The sequence below is a fragment of the Xiphias gladius genome, chromosome 7, assembly GCF_016859285.1.
Source record: "Xiphias gladius isolate SHS-SW01 ecotype Sanya breed wild chromosome 7, ASM1685928v1, whole genome shotgun sequence".
NCBI classification, from domain to species: Eukaryota; Metazoa; Chordata; class Actinopteri; order Istiophoriformes; family Xiphiidae; genus Xiphias; species Xiphias gladius.
This window is the reverse complement of record NC_053406.1, coordinates 7,525,874-7,545,959: the sequence shown is the minus strand read 5'-3', so window position 1 is coordinate 7,545,959 and position 20,086 is coordinate 7,525,874. Positions and strand designations below refer to the sequence as shown.

At 39.6% G+C, this 20,086-nt stretch overlaps 1 protein-coding gene across 1 annotated transcript in view; it reads left to right on the top strand.

The window, feature by feature from the left end:
• The window catches only part of blmh (bleomycin hydrolase), a 30,995-nt gene extending 12,387 nt beyond the window's left edge, over nt 1-18,608 (top strand). Inside the window, exons 7-12 of the mRNA XM_040131408.1 lie at nt 7,698-7,853; nt 7,975-8,133; nt 8,231-8,298; nt 9,471-9,588; nt 9,880-9,946; nt 18,304-18,608. Coding sequence (XP_039987342.1) covers nt 7,698-7,853; nt 7,975-8,133; nt 8,231-8,298; nt 9,471-9,588; nt 9,880-9,946; nt 18,304-18,452 — 717 coding nt within the window. The 3' untranslated portion in view covers nt 18,453-18,608. The remainder of the gene's footprint in view (nt 1-7,697; nt 7,854-7,974; nt 8,134-8,230; nt 8,299-9,470; nt 9,589-9,879; nt 9,947-18,303) is intronic.
• Nucleotides 18,609-20,086: the final 1,478 nt, after the last annotated feature.

Here is a 20,086-nt window from a genome sequence, read left to right as displayed (position 1 = left end):
ATATTTCAGGAACAACTTCAGGGAATTTCTTCAAATTTAGCACAAACATTCACCTTGACTCAAGGATGAACACATTAGATTTTGGTAGTCATAGGTCAAAGGTTAAGCGCACTGTGACCTATTGTCCATCTCATTCTTTTGAATGCGATATATTAGGAACGCATGGAGGGAATTTCATTGTGTTTTTAAATGACAAATATGTCATTGAAAACATATTCCTGATAGTATGAGATGCTTGAATCAGTTATTTATATGTTTACATGAGTGCACACAGGTTAATGTGTGTCATTTCTGGACTACAAAGTGTGTAAAAGCAAAAAATTAAAAAAAATCACCTGCCCACTGCCCCAGATGCCAGAAAGTTAAAGATAGAGATCTTGTTTATGGAACACTCACACACATAGCATCTGACGCTGGACAGTAAAGATAAATTCACCTCAAAAACTAAAATACAGCATAATCCACTCTAGCGGGGAAGGTGAAAATGTACCTGTAAATAAACACTTTCACAACATAATAAATATAATACATATTATAATGTGTATGTATGCATACAGTGAAATACAGTCATGTGCCTGCAGTGTGTGTTTTTGTGGTTTGGACAGGTAACACTGTGGGTGTGTATTCATATGAGCCTTTATTTCTACTTCCTCTGTATTTGTGTGTGTCTGTGGGTGAATGTATAAAGGTGAGTCAGTCAATCAGCCTCCTATTGAGATGATTAAACACAGTACAGGGGTCTGGTTAAGCAGCCTTTGTTGTCAGCTGTTTGGTTATATTGTGCTGCTGGGTAGTTGCTTGTTTAAACAGTCGCCTGCATCTCACAGACGCCCCATGGATGCACGCACACGCACACGCACACACACACACACACACACACACACACACACACACACACACACACACACACACACACACACACACTGTGCAACAGCAAAGACGACTCCCACTGCACTGCACGACAGGATGGAGGGCGGAGGGCTGTCAGTATGTTTGTTTGTCCACCTGGAAGTGGTTTGTTTTTTGAAACACCACTCTGTCACGGCCGTTGATAGTGGAGGATTCAGTCATGTCAAAAGAATGACCAGCATAAAGAGAGCCAAATTGTTCAAGGATATTGTTGCAAACACATTTGACCAGCATCATTCTAAAAACCATGATTCATAATGGGACACCTACCTTAGTACAAAAAGTTAAATCTGTAACATGTTTAATAAATGGGATTTGATTTAATTTTGTAAAATCACAGCTATTGAAGTCATTAATCAAATGAAATACAAATTCATTTGTTTGTTTGGTTTTATTATTATTATTTATTTATTTTTTAACTTTTGACCCTGTTATGACCCCAGTAGTACGAGAACTGTCATCCAAGCACATGGCTAGGGTATGTTTTGTATTGTATTTTTAAAAATTAAGATCCATTTGGATCTTAGATCTCATACTGTATATTTATAAAAACATTTATCATCTTATCTGCAATTTAAAATTTGCCAAAAAACTATATTAGGATCAGGATTAACATTAGAATTATGACCAATATATTGGGTATATATTGTAGATGATTAATTTGATATTCCAAGTGCACAAGCGTCAGTTTCCTCTGCGGGAAGCATCACAGTTGCACTGAATTAAGCAAACTGCACTTAAGACATAGCTTCTTAAACTTGAAAATATGCATGCTTTTTATCGTGAATTGAATATTTGTGACAATTTTACATAGAAAAATTAGATATTTGAAGATGTCTGTGATTTTATAACTAGAGAATTCATTGATTAATTGAAAAAATAACCAATAAAATATCTGATAATGAAAACAGCTTTATACAGTATGACTAAAGTCAGTCCACAAATGTCCCATAACCACATCTACTTAGCATGACCCTACATTGGGTCCAGTTCCCATGAATGAAAAATTCTGTGCTATTGTATCATAAATTTAAGGTAATTTCAAGGTACAGTAGTGTATACTGGATCTGTGGGTTTTTTTTTTTTTTTTTTCCCTTCGTAAACAACCAGGATAAATTTAAAATCATGCCATCAAATTAATCTAAATCCCCATTTAAAATACTTGTAAAAGTGAAAACAGATAAATGCCAGAATTATTGTGGAATTACATCTTTTTCTACGTGAATGTGTTACACTGACTGTAAGGTGTGTGGTCTTAAACCATTGACATGACAAATTGTTCTGGTCTCGAGTTTGATTTGCCTCCATCTTCAACGATACTGTCACATTAACTCTGTAAATTAGGATTGCTATAAACTTCAGATGACTGACAGGCCAAGATTTTGTCAGTCGTGTCGCATTTGTGGTTATTAGTTTTGTGGTATTAGTGTTTTTCTTTTGTAGCGGAGCATTTCTAGGAGCTGTTTTTTTCAAGATTAGGTTTACAAACCACCAGAGGTGATTTCACAGACCACTGCATTGCTGTCCATGTGTACATGCCCTCTTTTCCAAAACTATGTTTGTGGACATGCCGTCATGCTGTCCATGTGTGTTTATAGGCTTACATAGTTGGTTTTCTTGTTCTTTTACAAGTGGGAAACTAGTGTTTCCTCTACTTTTTCACGTGCATTTGCATCTATGCGTGCACTTGTGTTTCTCAGGATCAAAGTACCGTGTCAGTCCTACTTTGGTGTGTGTCGAGGTGATACTGTCCACCCTTCCTATGTGGCGGCTGTGATTGTGACCTGGTCTTCATCACGCCTGCCCTATACACACTCTTGTGACAGGCAAACGGGGTCACCGCCTCTGCTTCCACTTACTCTACTTGGGGTGTGCTTGATTTAAATGAATCCCTTTGCGTGTCAAGAATGTATTCCTTTCGTTAACATTGGTCAGGCACATTCGTTAAAATCAAGCACATCACATTTGTCTAAAAACCTTGGCAGTAAAAGCTTAAACTACTTTTAACCTGCACCTGCAGTAAGAATGAGCAAAGTAGACCAGTGCATAATGACAGTTTCCCTTTATAGACGCTGTTAGGATGACAGTATCCGTACGCTGCCTTATTGAAGCAGAGAGGATTAGTTTCAGTTTCAAAGCCAGTCTTTCTCTTTCATGCTATATCTGGTGTGTGTCACTGCCCCTCTACTATCACTTACATCGACAAGTTGGCAGCAACGCACACACACACACACACAAAAAAATAAAGGTACATGCAGTACTTTACACACATGAAACACACACAGATGGTATCCTATCCCATAACTGTGCCCTTTCATGCTCCATTGCGTCATGGAATTAGAAACACCATGTGTGCCTCTGGTCTTGGCTCCGACTGCAGTAAGTGTGATTCTTAAGACGAGTCTTATTTATGAGACAGCCATCAACTCGCAGAAGGACTTTCTTGCTGAAGCTCAGAGGCTCAGCATTGCTAGCTGTTGGCTCAGTTTATTTGTTTTTTGATGTGGGTGGATTCCTGCTTATGTGTCATTGTTAGGGGCTGAAAGAATAGTTTTGCCAGTTGTCCACTCACCGAATTTCTTTGCACCATTGCTAGAATTCAACAATGACCACATGTGTTGCATGTTTACAAAACATGGACGTTTAATCAAAACCTCGCTCATTTTTATCCAAACTGTTTGCATGGTGTCATTTGCTTATGCTCACAGGTCCAGCTTCTAGAGAAAAGTTATAAATTTACTTCAGAGCAGCAGTGACGTGCATGTATTCCTCAATTTGGCATCACCTGAGTGAGAGCCAGACCCAAATTATGTCTGTAATGGCTTGGCTCACACTATTTTACTTTGTTGTCTTGCACTAAGAGCTAAAAGTAATTTAGTTGCATCCTCTTTTTCAGCAAAAATAAATTTAGTTAAAAATGTAATGCTCTAATTTAATCATTACATTTATATGTTAAATGTGTAAAACATTCATCCACTTCATTAAGAAGATTGAACAGGTAAAAGCCATAATTTGGCATATATTTCTATTATTATATCCAAAGATTTTTGTTAATGTTTAGGTCGGGGGACTATGAGGGCCATGGCGTCACCTCTTGAAGCAGTCCATTGTTGATTTTGAGTGTGTTTAGGATCATTATCATGTTATAGAAGCCATCCTCTTTTCATCTTCAGCTTCTTTACAGACAGTGTTTTGTTTGCTCTTAGAATCTGCTGGTATTTAATTGAATCCATTCTTCCCTACAGTGAAATGTTCCCTGTGGCACTGGCTACCACACAAGCTCAAAGCATGATCGATCCACCCGCGTGCTTAATAGATGGAGAGGTTTTCTTTTCATGAAACTCTTCACCCTATTTTCTCCAAACTTACCTTTGCTCATTGTGGCCAGAAAGTTCTAGTTTAACTTCCTCGGTCCACAAGACTTGTTTCCAAAATGCATCAGGCTTGTTTAGATGTTCCTTTACAAACATCTGATGCTGAATTTTGGGGTGCGGATGCAGGAAAGGTTTTCTTCTGATGACTCTTCCATGGAGGTCATATTTGTGCAGGTGTCGCTGTAAGGTAGAACAGTGCAATACCAGAGTCTGCTAAATCTTCCTCGAGGTCTTTTGCAGTCAAATGGAGGTTTTGATTTGCCTTTCTACCAATCCTACCAGCAGTTCTCTCTGAAAGTTTTCTTGGTCTTCCAGCCCTCAACTTGACCTCCACCATTAACATTACGAACTGAGGACAATGCTACTTGAAAACACTTTGCTATCTTATTATAGTGTTCTCCTGCTTTGTAGGCATCAATTATTTTAATTTTTCAGAGTGCTAGGCAGCTACTTAGAGGAGCCCATGGCTGCTGATTTTTGGAACAAGGTTTGAGAAGTCAGAGCATTTATAAAACTTCAAAATTTGCAGTACTTCGCCTTTCCTAACGATGATTGTGAACAAGCCATAGCTCTAAAAAGCTAATTAAGGTCTGAGACCTTGGTAAAAGTTATCTGAGAACTTTTCACTCTAAATTTGTACAAAACAAAAATAATGCACTAATCTTGCTTAAAATGTTGAAAGAATGTTTCACATTCAACATTGTGCCTTTTTGGAGACCAGTTCATCTTCTACTCTCTGAACTATTCACAGTAACAGAAATTTTAACCAGGGGTAGCCAAACTTTTACACGCCTTTGATATATGCAGATATATTAAAGTGTGTTGCCATTGGCTTGGTCTAGTTACTGTATGTTTTAGTCTCACTTCTAACTTTTATTTTTTATTTTTTATTTTTTAGTCACGTAAAACTACTAAACATGCAGAGAGATGCCAGTCGGTCAACACTGGAGCACAGATGCTATCAAACATGAGCCGTGGTTAGCGCTAATAGCGTGCAGGTGGTGGGCTTATTGTTTATACCAAGACACGCAAACTTGCTATGACACAGAAGTGAGACAGACTTGAGGTGGAGCTGACTTTGACGTTACAATCCAAACATGAGTCAAGTCCTGTAGATTTTAGGAGTAATGCATGTGGTTGAAGACCTTGAAGTCTACGCAAAGGGATTGGGTTGGAATCATCATTATTTTCTGTTTTGAAAACACACCCATAATTAATTTGCGGACTGGAAAATATGATCATTGTTCATAATTAAATTTTTTTGATACTCCCAGTGTTTTGTGGAAGGATTTACAGAGTGTTGAATTAAAAGTCAAGCTAATTAAAGGAAGACTGAGAAACTGGGCACATCACCAAATTAATTTGATATGTGAGAAATATCATTTTGGGATTCTTTTACTTAATTTAACCAGTCAAAAACACAGTTAAATCTGTGAACTTTGCTTTGGTGATTCACTCGCAGCAAGTTATACGTTTAATTATCTTACTGTTTTTGTCAGCCTCCCCATTCTTCCCCTTCTCTGTACCTCTCTCACCTTTTCCCTTCTCCTCTGTCACTCATGTACATCTGTCATTGAGGCAGCAGGTGTTTCAATATTGATCCTGCTCTAATGTCACTGTGGCTGTTTATTCTCTGACTGAGTTCTCTCTGTCCGCCCAGCCTTTCCCTCACACCTACTTAGTTTCCGTTGTCAGGGGAGGTTGAGTTGGCACGTGGCTGAACTGTAGGGGGATGCTTACAGTATGCCTTGGGGCATCTGAAAGAAAAGTTGTAAAATGAGTGGAAACGTTTAAAGTTACCAGGGAGAGCAGAGTTGATCTTGGAACTGACAAAAAGGAGGGGGATCAAAGGGTAGCAGAGATGTCTTGTGAAGGTGCTGAGGGCATCTGGGCAAACACAGACCAGACAAGGGGATGACACCTTGGCATGTCTTCTCACACACAAGGCAGTCTAAACAAGGGCTTTATACTGCCTTTTGTTTGGTTTGAACAGATGCCTTTGTTGACTTGGCACATGTGGGTATTTTTTTCTGTGTCTATCTGTACTTTTGTGACTTTTACGCATTTCTTTGATGTAGAACGGGATTGTTTGTTTGTGTAAATCACGCCTGAACGTATACGTTTTTGAGTTTCTCTCTGCGAGCATGTGACGGTGAGAATAGAGGGCTCTTTGTCTATTAACCCAAAACCAAGAATGTCAACCTTATTTAGGGGCATTTAACTAAGCATGGGAAACTGCTGCCATGGCTGCTATATTTCTCCAGACAGGGCCAAAAATAATCCCCTCATCAACCCTATATTCAGCCAGAAAGAAGTTTAATTTGTTTGGATATCAGTAGAAGTAGTCAATACAAATAATTTATTAACGTCCATTGGAAATTTGTCCTTTGTGTCACCCATATTGAAAGTGGTCATTGGGATGTATCGCCATTCATCCACACAGTTAGAACAATACTCAGGATGTAGTACACACTGTGCTGTAGACCCACTGCACCCTGTGTGTCTGCCATTTGTCAAAACAATGCATCCCTTTGTAATTGCACGTCTTTTATCTGAAACCAACAGTGGACTGCACTCCATCTTAATTTATTTTCCCCTCTTAATCATAGGGAAAGCATCTGCTGAGTCTTAAGAGAGGAGAACAGAGGATGCAAGAGGTGAAAAGCAAAAGGGGGAATTTCCTGAGATAACTACTGTATATCAGAGGTTAGAACAGCCAAATTGACGGATGGCCCAGTCCAAACAACCCACTTTAGTCCACAGGAACTTAGTCTGAACTTCAGCGCCGCAGGAAGACACACATGGAGGGAGGGAGAAAGAGTGTGAGGTGCAAATGTGGAAATGGAGGGATACGAAAAGTATGGAGGGGAGGGAAGCAATGTAGAGAGGAAAAAGAGGGGAAAGTATAGGGAAAGTTGAGAGAGGCCAAAGCACTGACGGATGAGTGTATGCTGGGAAGTGGAGTTAGAGGAACTAGATGAGCACACTTTAAGAATATGAATGGTAAATGGATTGGCAAACTTCTCAACAACTCCCTAAATACAAGGAAGAACAAATACTGCTCATTTTGACTCGTGGTGGTTCCCTTTTTCTACAGTAGACAAGCAGAAGTGTTACAGCAGACAGTAACACAAATGTGGGTGTCTTTTCATAAGAGTGTGTTACGCTTTAATACTTCAGCCTGTAGCAGCAGTATAGTGTGCCTGCACACATGCAATCGCATCACTGACGGCTTTTTTTGAAACAATGATTTATTGGATTGTTGTTTCACTATGACATTTGTAATTTGAGCTTTTGATACAAGAACTAACTGTTTGAAAATGGTAAACATGAGCTTGGCATCGATTTGTTTGGATTTGTTATGAGTGCAATTTTGTAAGGAAGTTGATGTTCAAACTGTGTATTGCTGTGCAGGTGTTCCGAGTAGCCAGCGTTTGTCTAGGCAGCCCTCCTGAGACCATCTGTTGGGAGTACAGAGACAAGGACAAGAACTTTCATCGCATGGGACCCCTTACCCCCCAGGAGTTTTACAGGGAACACGTCAAACCCCTATACAACATTCAGGACAAAGTATGTGGGTCCTTTCACACAACAGATTGGCAATAAAACTTGCTGTTGGTCAATAATGTGTAGAACCTTAGTTTCTAAGTTGTACTGTTTCTGAGTTTGTGTTGTAACTACCTGTCCTCAGGTCTGCCTTGTGAACGACCCTCGACCCCAGAACCCATATGGGAGGCTCTACAGTGTCGAGTTCCTGGGTAACATGGTTGGGGCCCGCAGCACTCTGTACAACAACCAGCCCATCCAGTTGCTTAAAAAGGCTTCGGCAGAGTCCATCAAGGAGGGAGAGGTTGGTAGGGACAAACTGGCGTAATTGTGGACACAAGTATGTGAATTTGTGCGTGTGGACTGCATAAATTTGAGCGTGGCTACTGCTTTTCTCCTAGGCGGTGTGGTTTGGTTGTGATGTTGGGAAACATTTCCACGGCAAGCTGGGCATTAACGACATGAATGTGTGAGTATAAAGACATCCAGTGTGTGTAGTTATGTGACTGAAATGAGTTTATTATGGGTACGAAAATCCCAAACACCAATAAAGTGTCAACCGTGAATTGTGGTATGCCATCATTGGCATCCAGTGGATTTTAATATGGCAAAATGTATGTACTGGATTCTCCAAAAGGCTTAAATTGAACATATTATTTGCAGTGCTATTAAAATCTAGATTAGATATTAGAATCATAAATTTAGCATTGCTAACATGGCTTTAGTTTCTCAATTTGTCAAATATAGAATAGGATAGGATAGGATAGGGATGGGATGCAGTAACATTTGGTATTTCTACAATGGTTTTCATGCTTCAGTGCCCTTCACGAGAGATTCGTTTTCTGGGTAATAGAAAAATTACATAATTACTACAATACTTTGAGGTCAATACAGTAAGTAAATACAACAACATCAAACACACTTAATATTCAGTGTTTGTACCTGCTGCCACTATACTGAACCATACAACTCTGGAATGCATGAGATGGCTGAACACCAACCAGCCCAACACCCAGCTATATGTAAAAGTAACTATCTTTAAAATTAATTTTACCAGTGAACCGTCCCAGTGATTTTTGGCACTGTTCTGCACTCCTGTCTGTGCCATGTCTATGGCGGGGTTCACATGACCGAACCAGACCTCATGTGTTTTCTTGAGGTGTCAGTCTCTCCTTAGGGGGAAAGTTGCTTGTCTTTGCACTTCAAGTGCAGCCGCATCTGTGTCTTGAGTTTTTAGTGCCAGAATTAAATTTGCCCACGGAACCAAACCTGCTTGGTGCCAAACGTCTGGTAACATCTCTGTTGAAGCTCATCTTTCAGACAGATCTTTTCTTGTGCCAGTAGATTATTTTGGAATGAGGCTGAGGCTTAATGCAGCCATATTTCTAGTCATGCTAAAGAAAGAATTGAAAAAGTGAGCTTTCCTTTAGCCTATGCAAAATCCAAGGCTCACGAAGGCCCTCCATTTGGCTTTTTATGGTTATCACACCTCTTCTGCTGGTTGTTGGGAAGTTATCAAAATACTGATGTCTTTGCCTTTTCTCTAAGTGTGAGCAGTATGTAGGGGACATCAGTTTGAACTTCTTTTTCAGCAGGGAATGTAATGTAATGTGTTTATTTTGTGTGTATGTCTGTGTGTAGGTTCAACCACGATCTTGTGTTTGGAGTTTCAGTGAAGAACCTTTCGAAGGCAGAACGACTGATATATGGAGATTCTCTCATGACCCACGCTATGATCCTCACTGCCGTCACAGACAAGGTACGCTCGCATAAACATACAGTACAGGTGTGTGACTGTTCCGGAAACTCATACCAACATACAGTACGTATACAAGCAGACCAACAGGAATACACAACTTCAGAATTTCCCAGGTCTTATTGCTACAAAGCCCTGCTGCATGTTTATGCTGCTTTAATCGGCTGCAGTTTTTCATAATTTTGTCAATTTTCTCCCTTTTGTAAGTAACCCCAGCTGTCAGGACACTTTCTTTCCTCTTGTCTCTGCTTCTCACTTTTATCTCTCCCGTCGGTGTCTATTTTTCTCTCTCAGGATGGGAAAGAAGGCTATGAGAAGTGGAGGGTGGAAAACTCCTGGGGCGATGACCGTGGGAACAAAGGTAAACCATAGTACATCATAACACTCCTTTCTATCCTTTGGGTGTAATTTTTTTTTTCTTTAGATTTAGCATTTAAAGAATTACCAGAAAAATGTCTTTTAACCTGAAGCTAGAAAAATAGGCTGATTTCCGTAATATCAAACTGATAGTTGGCTGAAAACAACTAAAATAGTTTCTTTCACCTGGATCTGGTCCTAAAATCATATACATACTTTTGCAACAAAGTCCTCCAGCCTTTCGCTTCCCTTTCACATCTTTCTCACACCACGGTGTCTCCTGACAAACAATCATCTTCCTGTTTATGTCTATTGAATTATGAACAGGATTAGATTGAGAGGTTCCCCTGTGCTGCTGCTTTATGAACTTGTAATTGGCTGTGTCCTGTTTCATAAAGACTCAAAGACATAAACACAGGCACAGCTGCCCCTATTGGGTTGTGTTTTGTTTTTTTTTGTTTTTTTAAGCTCAAAGCCTCTGGATCCAGTTGCATAAATACAGTATAATTGCAGAATAACCTAGTGAACCACTGTAGCTGGTGAGAACTGCCAACACTCGCCAGCCAGTAATGTACTAGCACTAGTCAGTCACATTACCTCACCCAGCTTCTTTGTATTTTCTCTGTACTGTGCTGTTTACTTCCACTGGCATTTTGTTCTCAATACTGTATGTCATTTAATTCGATAAAGGGGTTTATTGCAGAGGGGGAAAAAAGACAAGCTAACGAGCTTGGTAACTGTTAGCAAGCCCGTTTGCTTGGTTTTAAGCTTGGTTGCTAACAAGACACAGCTCTCACAATTTATTCAAAATATGGATTTGCACCATTGACTTCATAACTGTCTATGAACCATGAACATGAAATGAAATGAAAAGAAATGAGAGTGCATGGTTCAACACAGCTTACAAGCAATGATAGTTTCAACAATTTTGGATTCTCAAGCTCTCCGTTCCTTCGAAGGTTAGTACTGTCAAAACAGATGGTCTAGACTTGACTAGATTTTAAAAATTTGGATGGATTTATATCACCCAGCAAGCAAGTCCACTAATCACGACAGTTTAGTTTGAATTAATTGATTTCATCTATGAAACCTTGGTCTTTTAAATACTGGTGCGACAAGGCTTTTAGATTGATGAAGAATAAAACTGCATCGAGACAACACTGACCTATGACTTGGCGTTGCAAAATGTTTTCATGTTGACTAGTAACTTTTGAACCTGAACCTTTTTATTGGTCAGCTTACTGAGTTCTTTTTTTTGTTTTTGTTTTAAACCACAAATTCAATTCATGAATTTAACAAACTGAAGACAGCCTTGAGCAAAAAAATTGTAAGTCATTTTGCCTCCCACAGCACAGCAGTTACTCCACACCACTGCCCCAGACTTAACTGTCTACTGTTGTTATTCCCTCTATCCTTTCATCTCTTTTTCTCATCTTCCTCTGACCTTCTCTGCCTCTCCTCTCCATCTCTGGGCTTGAAATTCCACTGCAAATTATAGTAGAGTATTTCAGGTCAGTCATGCATCATCTGGCAACACACATACACAGTACAGCATATACACGCAGTGAGACACACATTCTCACAATATTTGCTTGAACCCACAAACCATAGTGACTGTTGGGAAAACATGTGAAAACCCCTCAGTCAAATCAAATGTACTTCACGCATATCTTATTCCATAAACACCAGCAGATGGGGAAGGCCAGGGCCCCCTGCCTGTCCGCAGCCAAATTAATAAAGTTATTGAGAACAAAAGTTTGAAAGGTTCACTTCGGAATCTAGGGGCTTTGCTTGTTTGACAAAATATGAGGGGGAATAGAGGCACAAGCGGAGAAATGCAGAGAGAGCATACAGGAGAAAGGAGAGAGAGAAAACAGAAATAAAGATGTAGTGCAGGTAGAGATCAGTTAGAAAGAAGGGGAAAAAAAGGCAAATAGATGTAGAGATGATTTTGGAAAGATCACAAAGGAAAATTTGGAAAAATAGTTGTAAGAGCCGAGGAGCAGAGTAGAGTGTGTTTATAAGGTTTGACTTAACGTCTCCCTTCAGGCCTTTTAATATTCCACCTAACCCTGAAGGAGTCTCTCATGAGAGGTTTAACTTTCTGTTTCCTCCATCTTTTAGCCCTCACACAGCCGCTGTTATGACTCTGCTCACTCCAAAACTCATACTTTTTACACTGTTTTAGACAAATGTTTGGCAACTCGCCCTGAGGGTTTTATTTTTAATTTGATAGAACATTAGCCTGAGGTTGACTCCTTAATGTTTGTCATGAGCTCTGAATGAGTTTGACATGGATAGAGAGAAACTATTATTTCCTACCAATGTGATTCTATTGTTAAATAAATACAAGATGTTGATGTTAATGTGGAAGGAAGGATTTCCTTGGTCGTTAACATCACAGATTTTCGGGTAGAAAAGGTTTCTTAGATTGTAATCTGATCTATTTTCATTACTTTGCACCCAAACAACAGTTAAATATCCGTCCATTCACATTAAACGAAAAATGCCTCTTCTGTGGTCTTACCGCAGCTCTGGGGGTTTACTGTTCCCCATCTATTCTTATGTAGAATTAAATAAATAAATTTACACTTTGTTCATATCAAAATACCACACTTTCTTCTTTGCTGTGATGCATCAAAATTATTTCACAGATATATCTTGCATGAATTAAGCAAGATAGTTAAATAATACACATGCATTCAGAAAGTATTAAGACCCCTTACATTTTTCAGTTATGTTGCAGCTTTATGCTAAAATCGTATAAATTAATTTTTTTCCCCCTCATCAGTCTACATTCAACACTCCATAATGACAAGGTGAAAACATAATTTTAGCATTTTTTTGCACATTTATTAAAACGGAAAAACTGAATAAGACATTGACATAAGTATTCAGACCCTTGGCTATGACACTTGAAATTTTGCTCAGGTTCCATTTCTGTTGATCATCTTTGAGATGTTTCTACACGTATATTGGATTCCACCTATGCTAACATTAATTGATTGGACATGACTTGGAAAGGCACACACCTGTCTATATAAGGTCTCACAGGTGACAATGCATATCAGAGCAAAAACCGAGCGATGAGATTGAAGGAATTGCCCGCTAAACTCAGAGACAGGATTGTGTCAAAGCAAAGATCTGGGGCAGGCTACAAAAAAACTTCGAGAAGGACAACAGTCACTGCAGCACTCCACCGATCTGAGCTTTATGTCAGAATGGCCAGACGGAAGTCTCTCCTCAGTGAAAGACACAGGAAAGCCCACTTGAAGATTGCAAAAAAGCACCGAAAGGACTCTCGGACTTTGAGAAACAAGATTCTCTGGTCTGATGAAACCGAGATTGAACTGTTTGGTGTCAGTTCTCAGCATCATGTCTGGTTGAAACCAGGCACTGCTCATTACCTGCCCAATACCATCCCAACAGTGAGACGGCATCATGCTGTGGGGCTGTTTTTCAGTGGTGGGGGACAGGGAGACTGGTCAGGGTTGAGAAAAGCTGAACGGAGCAAAAAACAGAGATATCCTTAATGAAAACCTGGTCCAGAGCACTCAGGACCTCAGACTGGGTCGAAGGTTCCCCTCCCAACAGGGCAATGACCCTAAGCACATAGCCAAGACAACACATGAGTGGCTTAGGAACAACTCTGTGAATGTCCTTGAGTGGCCCAGCCTGAGCCCTGACTTGAACCTAATCGAACATCTCTGAAGACACCTGAAAATAGCTGTCCACCGACCATCCCCATCCAACCTGACAGATCTTGAGAGGATCTGCTGAGAAGAATGGCAGAAAACCCCCAAATCCAGGTTTGCAAAGCTCGTCACATCATATCCAAGAAGACTCGAGGCTGTAATCACTGAAAGGTGCTTTAACTTAGTACTGAGTAAAAGGTCTGAATAATTATGTCAATGTGATATTTCAGTTTTTCCTTTTTAATAAATCTTCAAAAATGTTTAAAATTCGTTTTTCATTTGTTTTTATGGGGTATTGAATTTAGATTGATGTGGGGAAAAAATGAATTTAAACCATTGTAGCATAAGGCTGCAACATAACAAAATGTGAAAAAAGTGAAGGGGTCTGAATACTCTGAATGCACTGTACCCCAAATCAAGTCCCTCCCAATTAAAGAGTCATGCCCCAACTTCCCTCTTCATGTGGAGACACATGAAATCCCAAGGGATGACCAAAAACTTAAAACTGCTTGATTGACTTCTATGTCCTTGTGTCCTAATCTCTCTACTAACATTTGTTCTTAGGCATTCAGTAGGTGTTGTTTGAAGTTTTTGTGATATGTCTAAATCATTGTTGACTTCACCTATTTTAGAGAGATTTATATGATCTCCGTGGTCCATTTTTGTCAGTTATCAGTCCAGTTACCAACAAAATGTATCACAAATTTGCTAAAGAAAATGCAGATTACTGTGCGTTTCCATCGACTGCTGTTATGCAGATATTAGAAGCTGGTAGCATTGAGATAAATAGTTTGTGGCACTGATTTCTGCCATTAAGCTATTGCAGAAGAAGGCGGCTCAACAAGATGGCATAATTAAATAGCTCAATCCAACCTCAACCTCACCTTGTCATGTTTGCTTTTTATTGATAAACCATAATTTTTTTCCAGATTGCCAGCGTTCCCAGTCCTATTCTTTTAAGGCACAAATTAAAAATGCATTGAAAAGCAAGATGACTGCTCCAGACTCTTCTAGCTTACACTTCATCCATCTGTTCTGAGACAGGACAGTCTGCCTATCCTTAAAAACAAATAATGACACCCGACATTCACACACACAGACACAGACACACACACACACACACACACACACACACACAGACAGACACACACAGAGAGACACACACACACACACACACACACACACACACACACACACCACCATGCCACCCAGCATGCGGGTTCCAGGAAGCTCACATCAACACACACACGGACACGATAGTGAGAACCAGGCAGTGTGCCACCTAAGATTTGCGTACTTGGAAGAACATGCACACACAACGCACACATTGACGCGCCCTCGCCGATACATTGTTTGGAACTCTGGCACGTTCTTGTGGTCACCCTGACGTCGTCGATAAGTCAGCTTGACAGTTGGAGGGATGCTCTTGTTTGCTCAACTCTGAGCACATGAGAAGGGTAAGACACGAGACAGAGCAAGAGGTGGCATCAGGGAAAAAGACAAGTAAAATAACTTGAATTCACTTTATGATCTGGTTGGCATAACAAACTCCTCCAGGTCTCATCCAGCTTTCAGTATGTGTCAGTTTGGTTCTAGATATCAGCTACTTTGGTTCCAGATAACTTTTAGTCTTTGTTACTTGTGTAAAAGATATACACACACAGACATCTTTCATTTCAATTAATCATTTCAGCACGGGGCTACATCCTCTTCCAAAAAGAGATTAGGTTATCCCAACATGTCTTCCATCAGTGGAAGTTCAAGGTAAGCTTTCATAACCTATCCAGACATTGGCCACATTGACCTTGCATAGACACACACACACACACACACACACTTACGCACACTTGCACACTTGCACATTGAGGGACAGACAGACATTGTTTAGTTTTATCAGGGTGAGCCTGCAGCGGTGATAGCAGGGGTGTTGAATGCATACTGAACTGCAGGATGAGGGAGTCTAGAACCAGGAGGGGCGGGGGTCCTTCTCACCCTCCACCCTTCTGCCTGTTGAAACAATAGAGTTTAGTGATAAGGAGTGCTTTTAAGCAATTAAAAATGTGTACATAAACATCATGTTTGACCATTCTGTTGAATTGTTTTTAGCAACCCCCCCTACTCCTCCCCTTTCAGTGAAAGGAGTAACAATAATCGTTTTAATTAGCAACATGCTGTGTTCTTACATCAAATATTTCTCTCTAAAAAGAATTGTCTTGTGATTAATGCTTTCTGTGTACAGACATACTGATTTTAACCTTTTTTTCTCAAGTCCTTGTATTTTAACAGAGTTATTTAAACGATAGAGCGCCCTCATTTTTGGAGAAAAAAAAAACAGCATCTAAAATGAGGAATGCTTCTACACAGGATTATGTTCAGATTTCGAGGAGCACCACTCTTTTTTTAAAATGTATAAAACTGAGTAACAGAGATAAATGCTTGGTTTTGTTTATTTAGACTGACTCATTTATTTATTATATTGATAATGATCTACACATGTCCAAAACAAGTTTTTTTTTTTTTTTAATTTATTTTTTTAATCAAACATCTTTGTGATGCAGTCGCAGACCAACTCCAAGTATGCCAACACAGTGGCTAATTATGGTGCTACCCCAAAATTGTTTTTTCATCATAGATTACTATTATAAAGGAGACATCTGTAAAACTATCGACAGGACAAGTCCAACTGCAAACTGCAACTTTCATGGCTTAACAATTATGTATTGTTAAACCAAGTTTTATAATTTTTAAAACTTTCACAGAGAACACTAACATGCATGTGAAGTGGGCTGCACAACATGATGATCCGCTGTTCTGGCTGCAGACTCCTGACAGAGAGGATAGATAAAAATCCTGAAGACGGAGGGAAAGGGTCATAACAACACTAGATCCCATCTTCGTTTAAATGTAGAAGTTTCTACCTAGTGTTAATTTTGGCACCTGATTTTCATTTAGTTTTAGTCTTAGTCTTTTGATGAAAGTGCATATTAGTTTTAGTCAAATTTCAATCACTGAAATGTTAGTCTCATTTTCATCATAGCATTTTGAGGCCACAGCTGTCGCCATCTTGTTATACAGTTACCATGGTTACAGGCATCTATGATGAGGTGTCCATGACACTCTGCTCTGCAGTAGTACAGACTGACTCACCTCAGTAAATCCAATTAGCATTTCCAAACTGTCTGTTTGAACAGAACTGATCTTTCTAATCTAGCACAGTTGTTCTTGCTAACTTAGCATTACTGCAGCTACCTGTGCTGTTCACTGCGAAGCATTGAGTCATTCAGAAGCTGGATTCACTCACCCGTTCACTAAAATACTGTTCATTTTCTTGCTTCAATTTGAGAGGAGGCGGTCTGTCTTCGGATAACATGAATACTGTGATCTTTGTTTAGCGAACATCTTGAGGACGATTTGGATGGTTACTATCGACATAAATCTTTTTATTAATTCCTTTTGATAGCAAAACTAAAGATAGCCGACTGAAAGTAACGTTAATGTTTAATCCACATCACCCAACAGTTACATTAGCTTACCTATTTAGAAAAATGCCGGTATGCTGGATCCACCATGTTTTTGTAGTTTATCTCTGCTGTTTTGTTGCCACTTTTTGTGTAATTCTCAGTAGACTGTAGATCAATTCAGTTTATAAATCTGTTTCTCCAAGAACACTGACAGAGACATAACTTTGGAAGGTGTTTTTTATCAATGGTAGCTCAACAGGTCAAGTGTCTTAAGTCATCTTCTGAACATGTAGTTTGGTTTTTATTCTTTGAGAAAAGTAATACACTTCATCATCGGCCTCGTTTTCAAAGGTTACATTTTACTTAGTTTTTGTCTTCCTTTTGTCGTGAAAAAAAGGTCAACAAATATTTTTTGTCATAGTTTTCTTTGACAAAATTAACACTATTTCTGGCATACAACAATGAGATGCTTAAATGCTCTCTAGACAGATTTTTGGCAGGAATATTGTAATTGTTCTTGGATTTCTAAGAGAATGGATTGCATAGTATTGCCTAGCCCTGATCCAGGACTGTGTACTATGTATCATAGTCCTGCATGGCTATCACCTGAAACTTGGATATTTCACTCACAGATCATCTCATAAAACTAGTTACAGGAACAATGGCTTCTGTCTCATTCAGAAAACCTTGGAGGTCGCTAAGAAGATTTCTTACAATCCATTGAGATTGTATTTTCAACATTATTCCCATAACAAATTTTATAAGCGGATTTGTAATTTAAATAAGATTGGGGATATAGCCATGCAGAACTGTGATACGTAGTATACGGTCATACGTCAGAGCTAAATATTGCCTAAAGCAACTTCTGTGAACTCATCAAGAGTCCCATTCACTTGTTATTTATGGTGAATATATTGACTGTGAACGTTGTTTTCTTGATTCACGTTTCTGTTAATGTTGTCTGGATTTAATTAATTCCAGTTACGTGTGTGATTTGCAAAGGTTTCCCTTTGAATCATTCAAATAAGGTTCCCATCTCCCAACATAAAGTATATTTAGGTGACACTTAACACTAAAACCACCAGATTGTGATCCAGTTTTTTCTGTAAGCTCAGGGTTCTGCTCAACTGCCATCATTTTGGATGAAAACCAATCTAATCAGACTTTTACAAATGAATGCTTCTCTTCCCTGTCTGCCTCTTTAGGTTACCTGATCATGACAGACGATTGGTTCTCCGAGTATGTTTACGAGGTGGTGGTAGACAAGAAGTTCCTGTCCCATGATGTCCTGGAAGTGATGCAACAGGAGCCCATTGTACTTCCTGCCTGGGACCCAATGGGAGCCCTAGCGTAACTACAGAAATCCAGGTTTTAGCCCCAACCTCTGGTCTGTTTGACTCCGCCCTATTCCTCGGCTGCTTTTACCTCTCCAATATTTCCCCGACGCCTCCTTCCAAAACAGCCTCTTCTTCTAGACAAAATAATAAAGATTTTGTTTTCTTTTTTACTGGATTGCCTGTGTGTTTCTTCGTTGTCATTAGAGAGAGTGGAAGCTTACACTGTTTTTTGTATGTCTGGCTTTCTGGGATTGTAAAATGAATATAAGGCACTGAAACTGGGCCTGAGCATTTAAAAGTGTTTGTTGCATCACAAATACCCTTTTAATTTGGAGAGAGGACAGCATCACAAACAGAAAGATAATATAAGAGTATGACTGCAATCTGAGCAGTGGACATACAGTAGGCTGTATATTGACACTATAACACTATAAAAGGCAGTCAACACTGCTGTTTTATGCCACTCACTCTCCTGTGTGGTCAGCAGTTTTATTGTATTTTTAGATTAGATTGAAATTCATGTCTTATGCTTGTGTTCCCAGCTTTTTCACCCAGCTAACCTCTTGGACATAGGCAAAACAGCAGTGATTTGCTCTTCTTAGAATAACGCTGAGACAGTTCCCTATAACACACAATCTTCCCATAACTTCCTCTCTGTGCAAACAACACAAGGTCAAGCAGAAAAGCAGCACAGGTGCGCATGTGTACGAATGAATCCTGTGGGTGCACACATCCACATATTTATTGTTATATCTTCCGTCTGTATCCCCCCGATTGGATATCTAGGAACGTAAAAGCAGGAAATGGTCATTCCTCAACAATATTCGCTCATTCTTACACAGAATAGCCACATTGCCGTGCCAGGTGAAAGCCCAAGTGCTTCCTGCACAAACTCTGCAATCATTCCTCAGTGACGTTCCAACTCTTCCTGCTTTAAAACACTCCCGTCAAGGTAAGGTTGGCCTCTGACCTCCCGGCAGTCGGTCTGGCAGCTAAATTATTGCTGTTCACCCTCTGCACTGTGGCTGTTAAAGGAGAAAGTGCCCATTCAGCATCACTGGCTTAAGGTGGGATGTGAGACCTGGGACACGACAGCTGTTATTATGAAAGGAGTGTGCGATGATTGGGCCTTATTTCACTGCCGTTTCAATAACTCAAAATCTTTGTCATATACATCTTTCCTGACACATTGCAATGTGTGCTAGGGATGAATTTAATTTGGAATAATCCTAAAAAAAACCCATGAAAACATGTTACGCCTACTGTATAAACTACTACCTCCTCCCACTCATTAATATGCATTTTTTTTTCCTGTTTTCTCATCTTCTCCTCACCTCATTATCTCCTCTGTGCCTGGCGCTCCCTTTACCCTGCCTTTATCTGCAGCTCAACTCGTCTTTATTTATATACTCCTCTACTTTCTCCCAGTTTACCTCCATCTATCCTGTTCACATATCTACAAAAATAGTTGCAGATGGGACTTGTTCCACTCTTCTCAGTGGATCCAAACACAACAGAGAATTTGACGTGGATTATAATGACAGTTATGTAGTTTTGAAAAATGTACTTGCTACAGAAGCTAGATAGATGGTTTTGTGAGATTAAACTGTTGACTGTTGGTAAATTGATTAATCACAGGCCTAGAAATCTT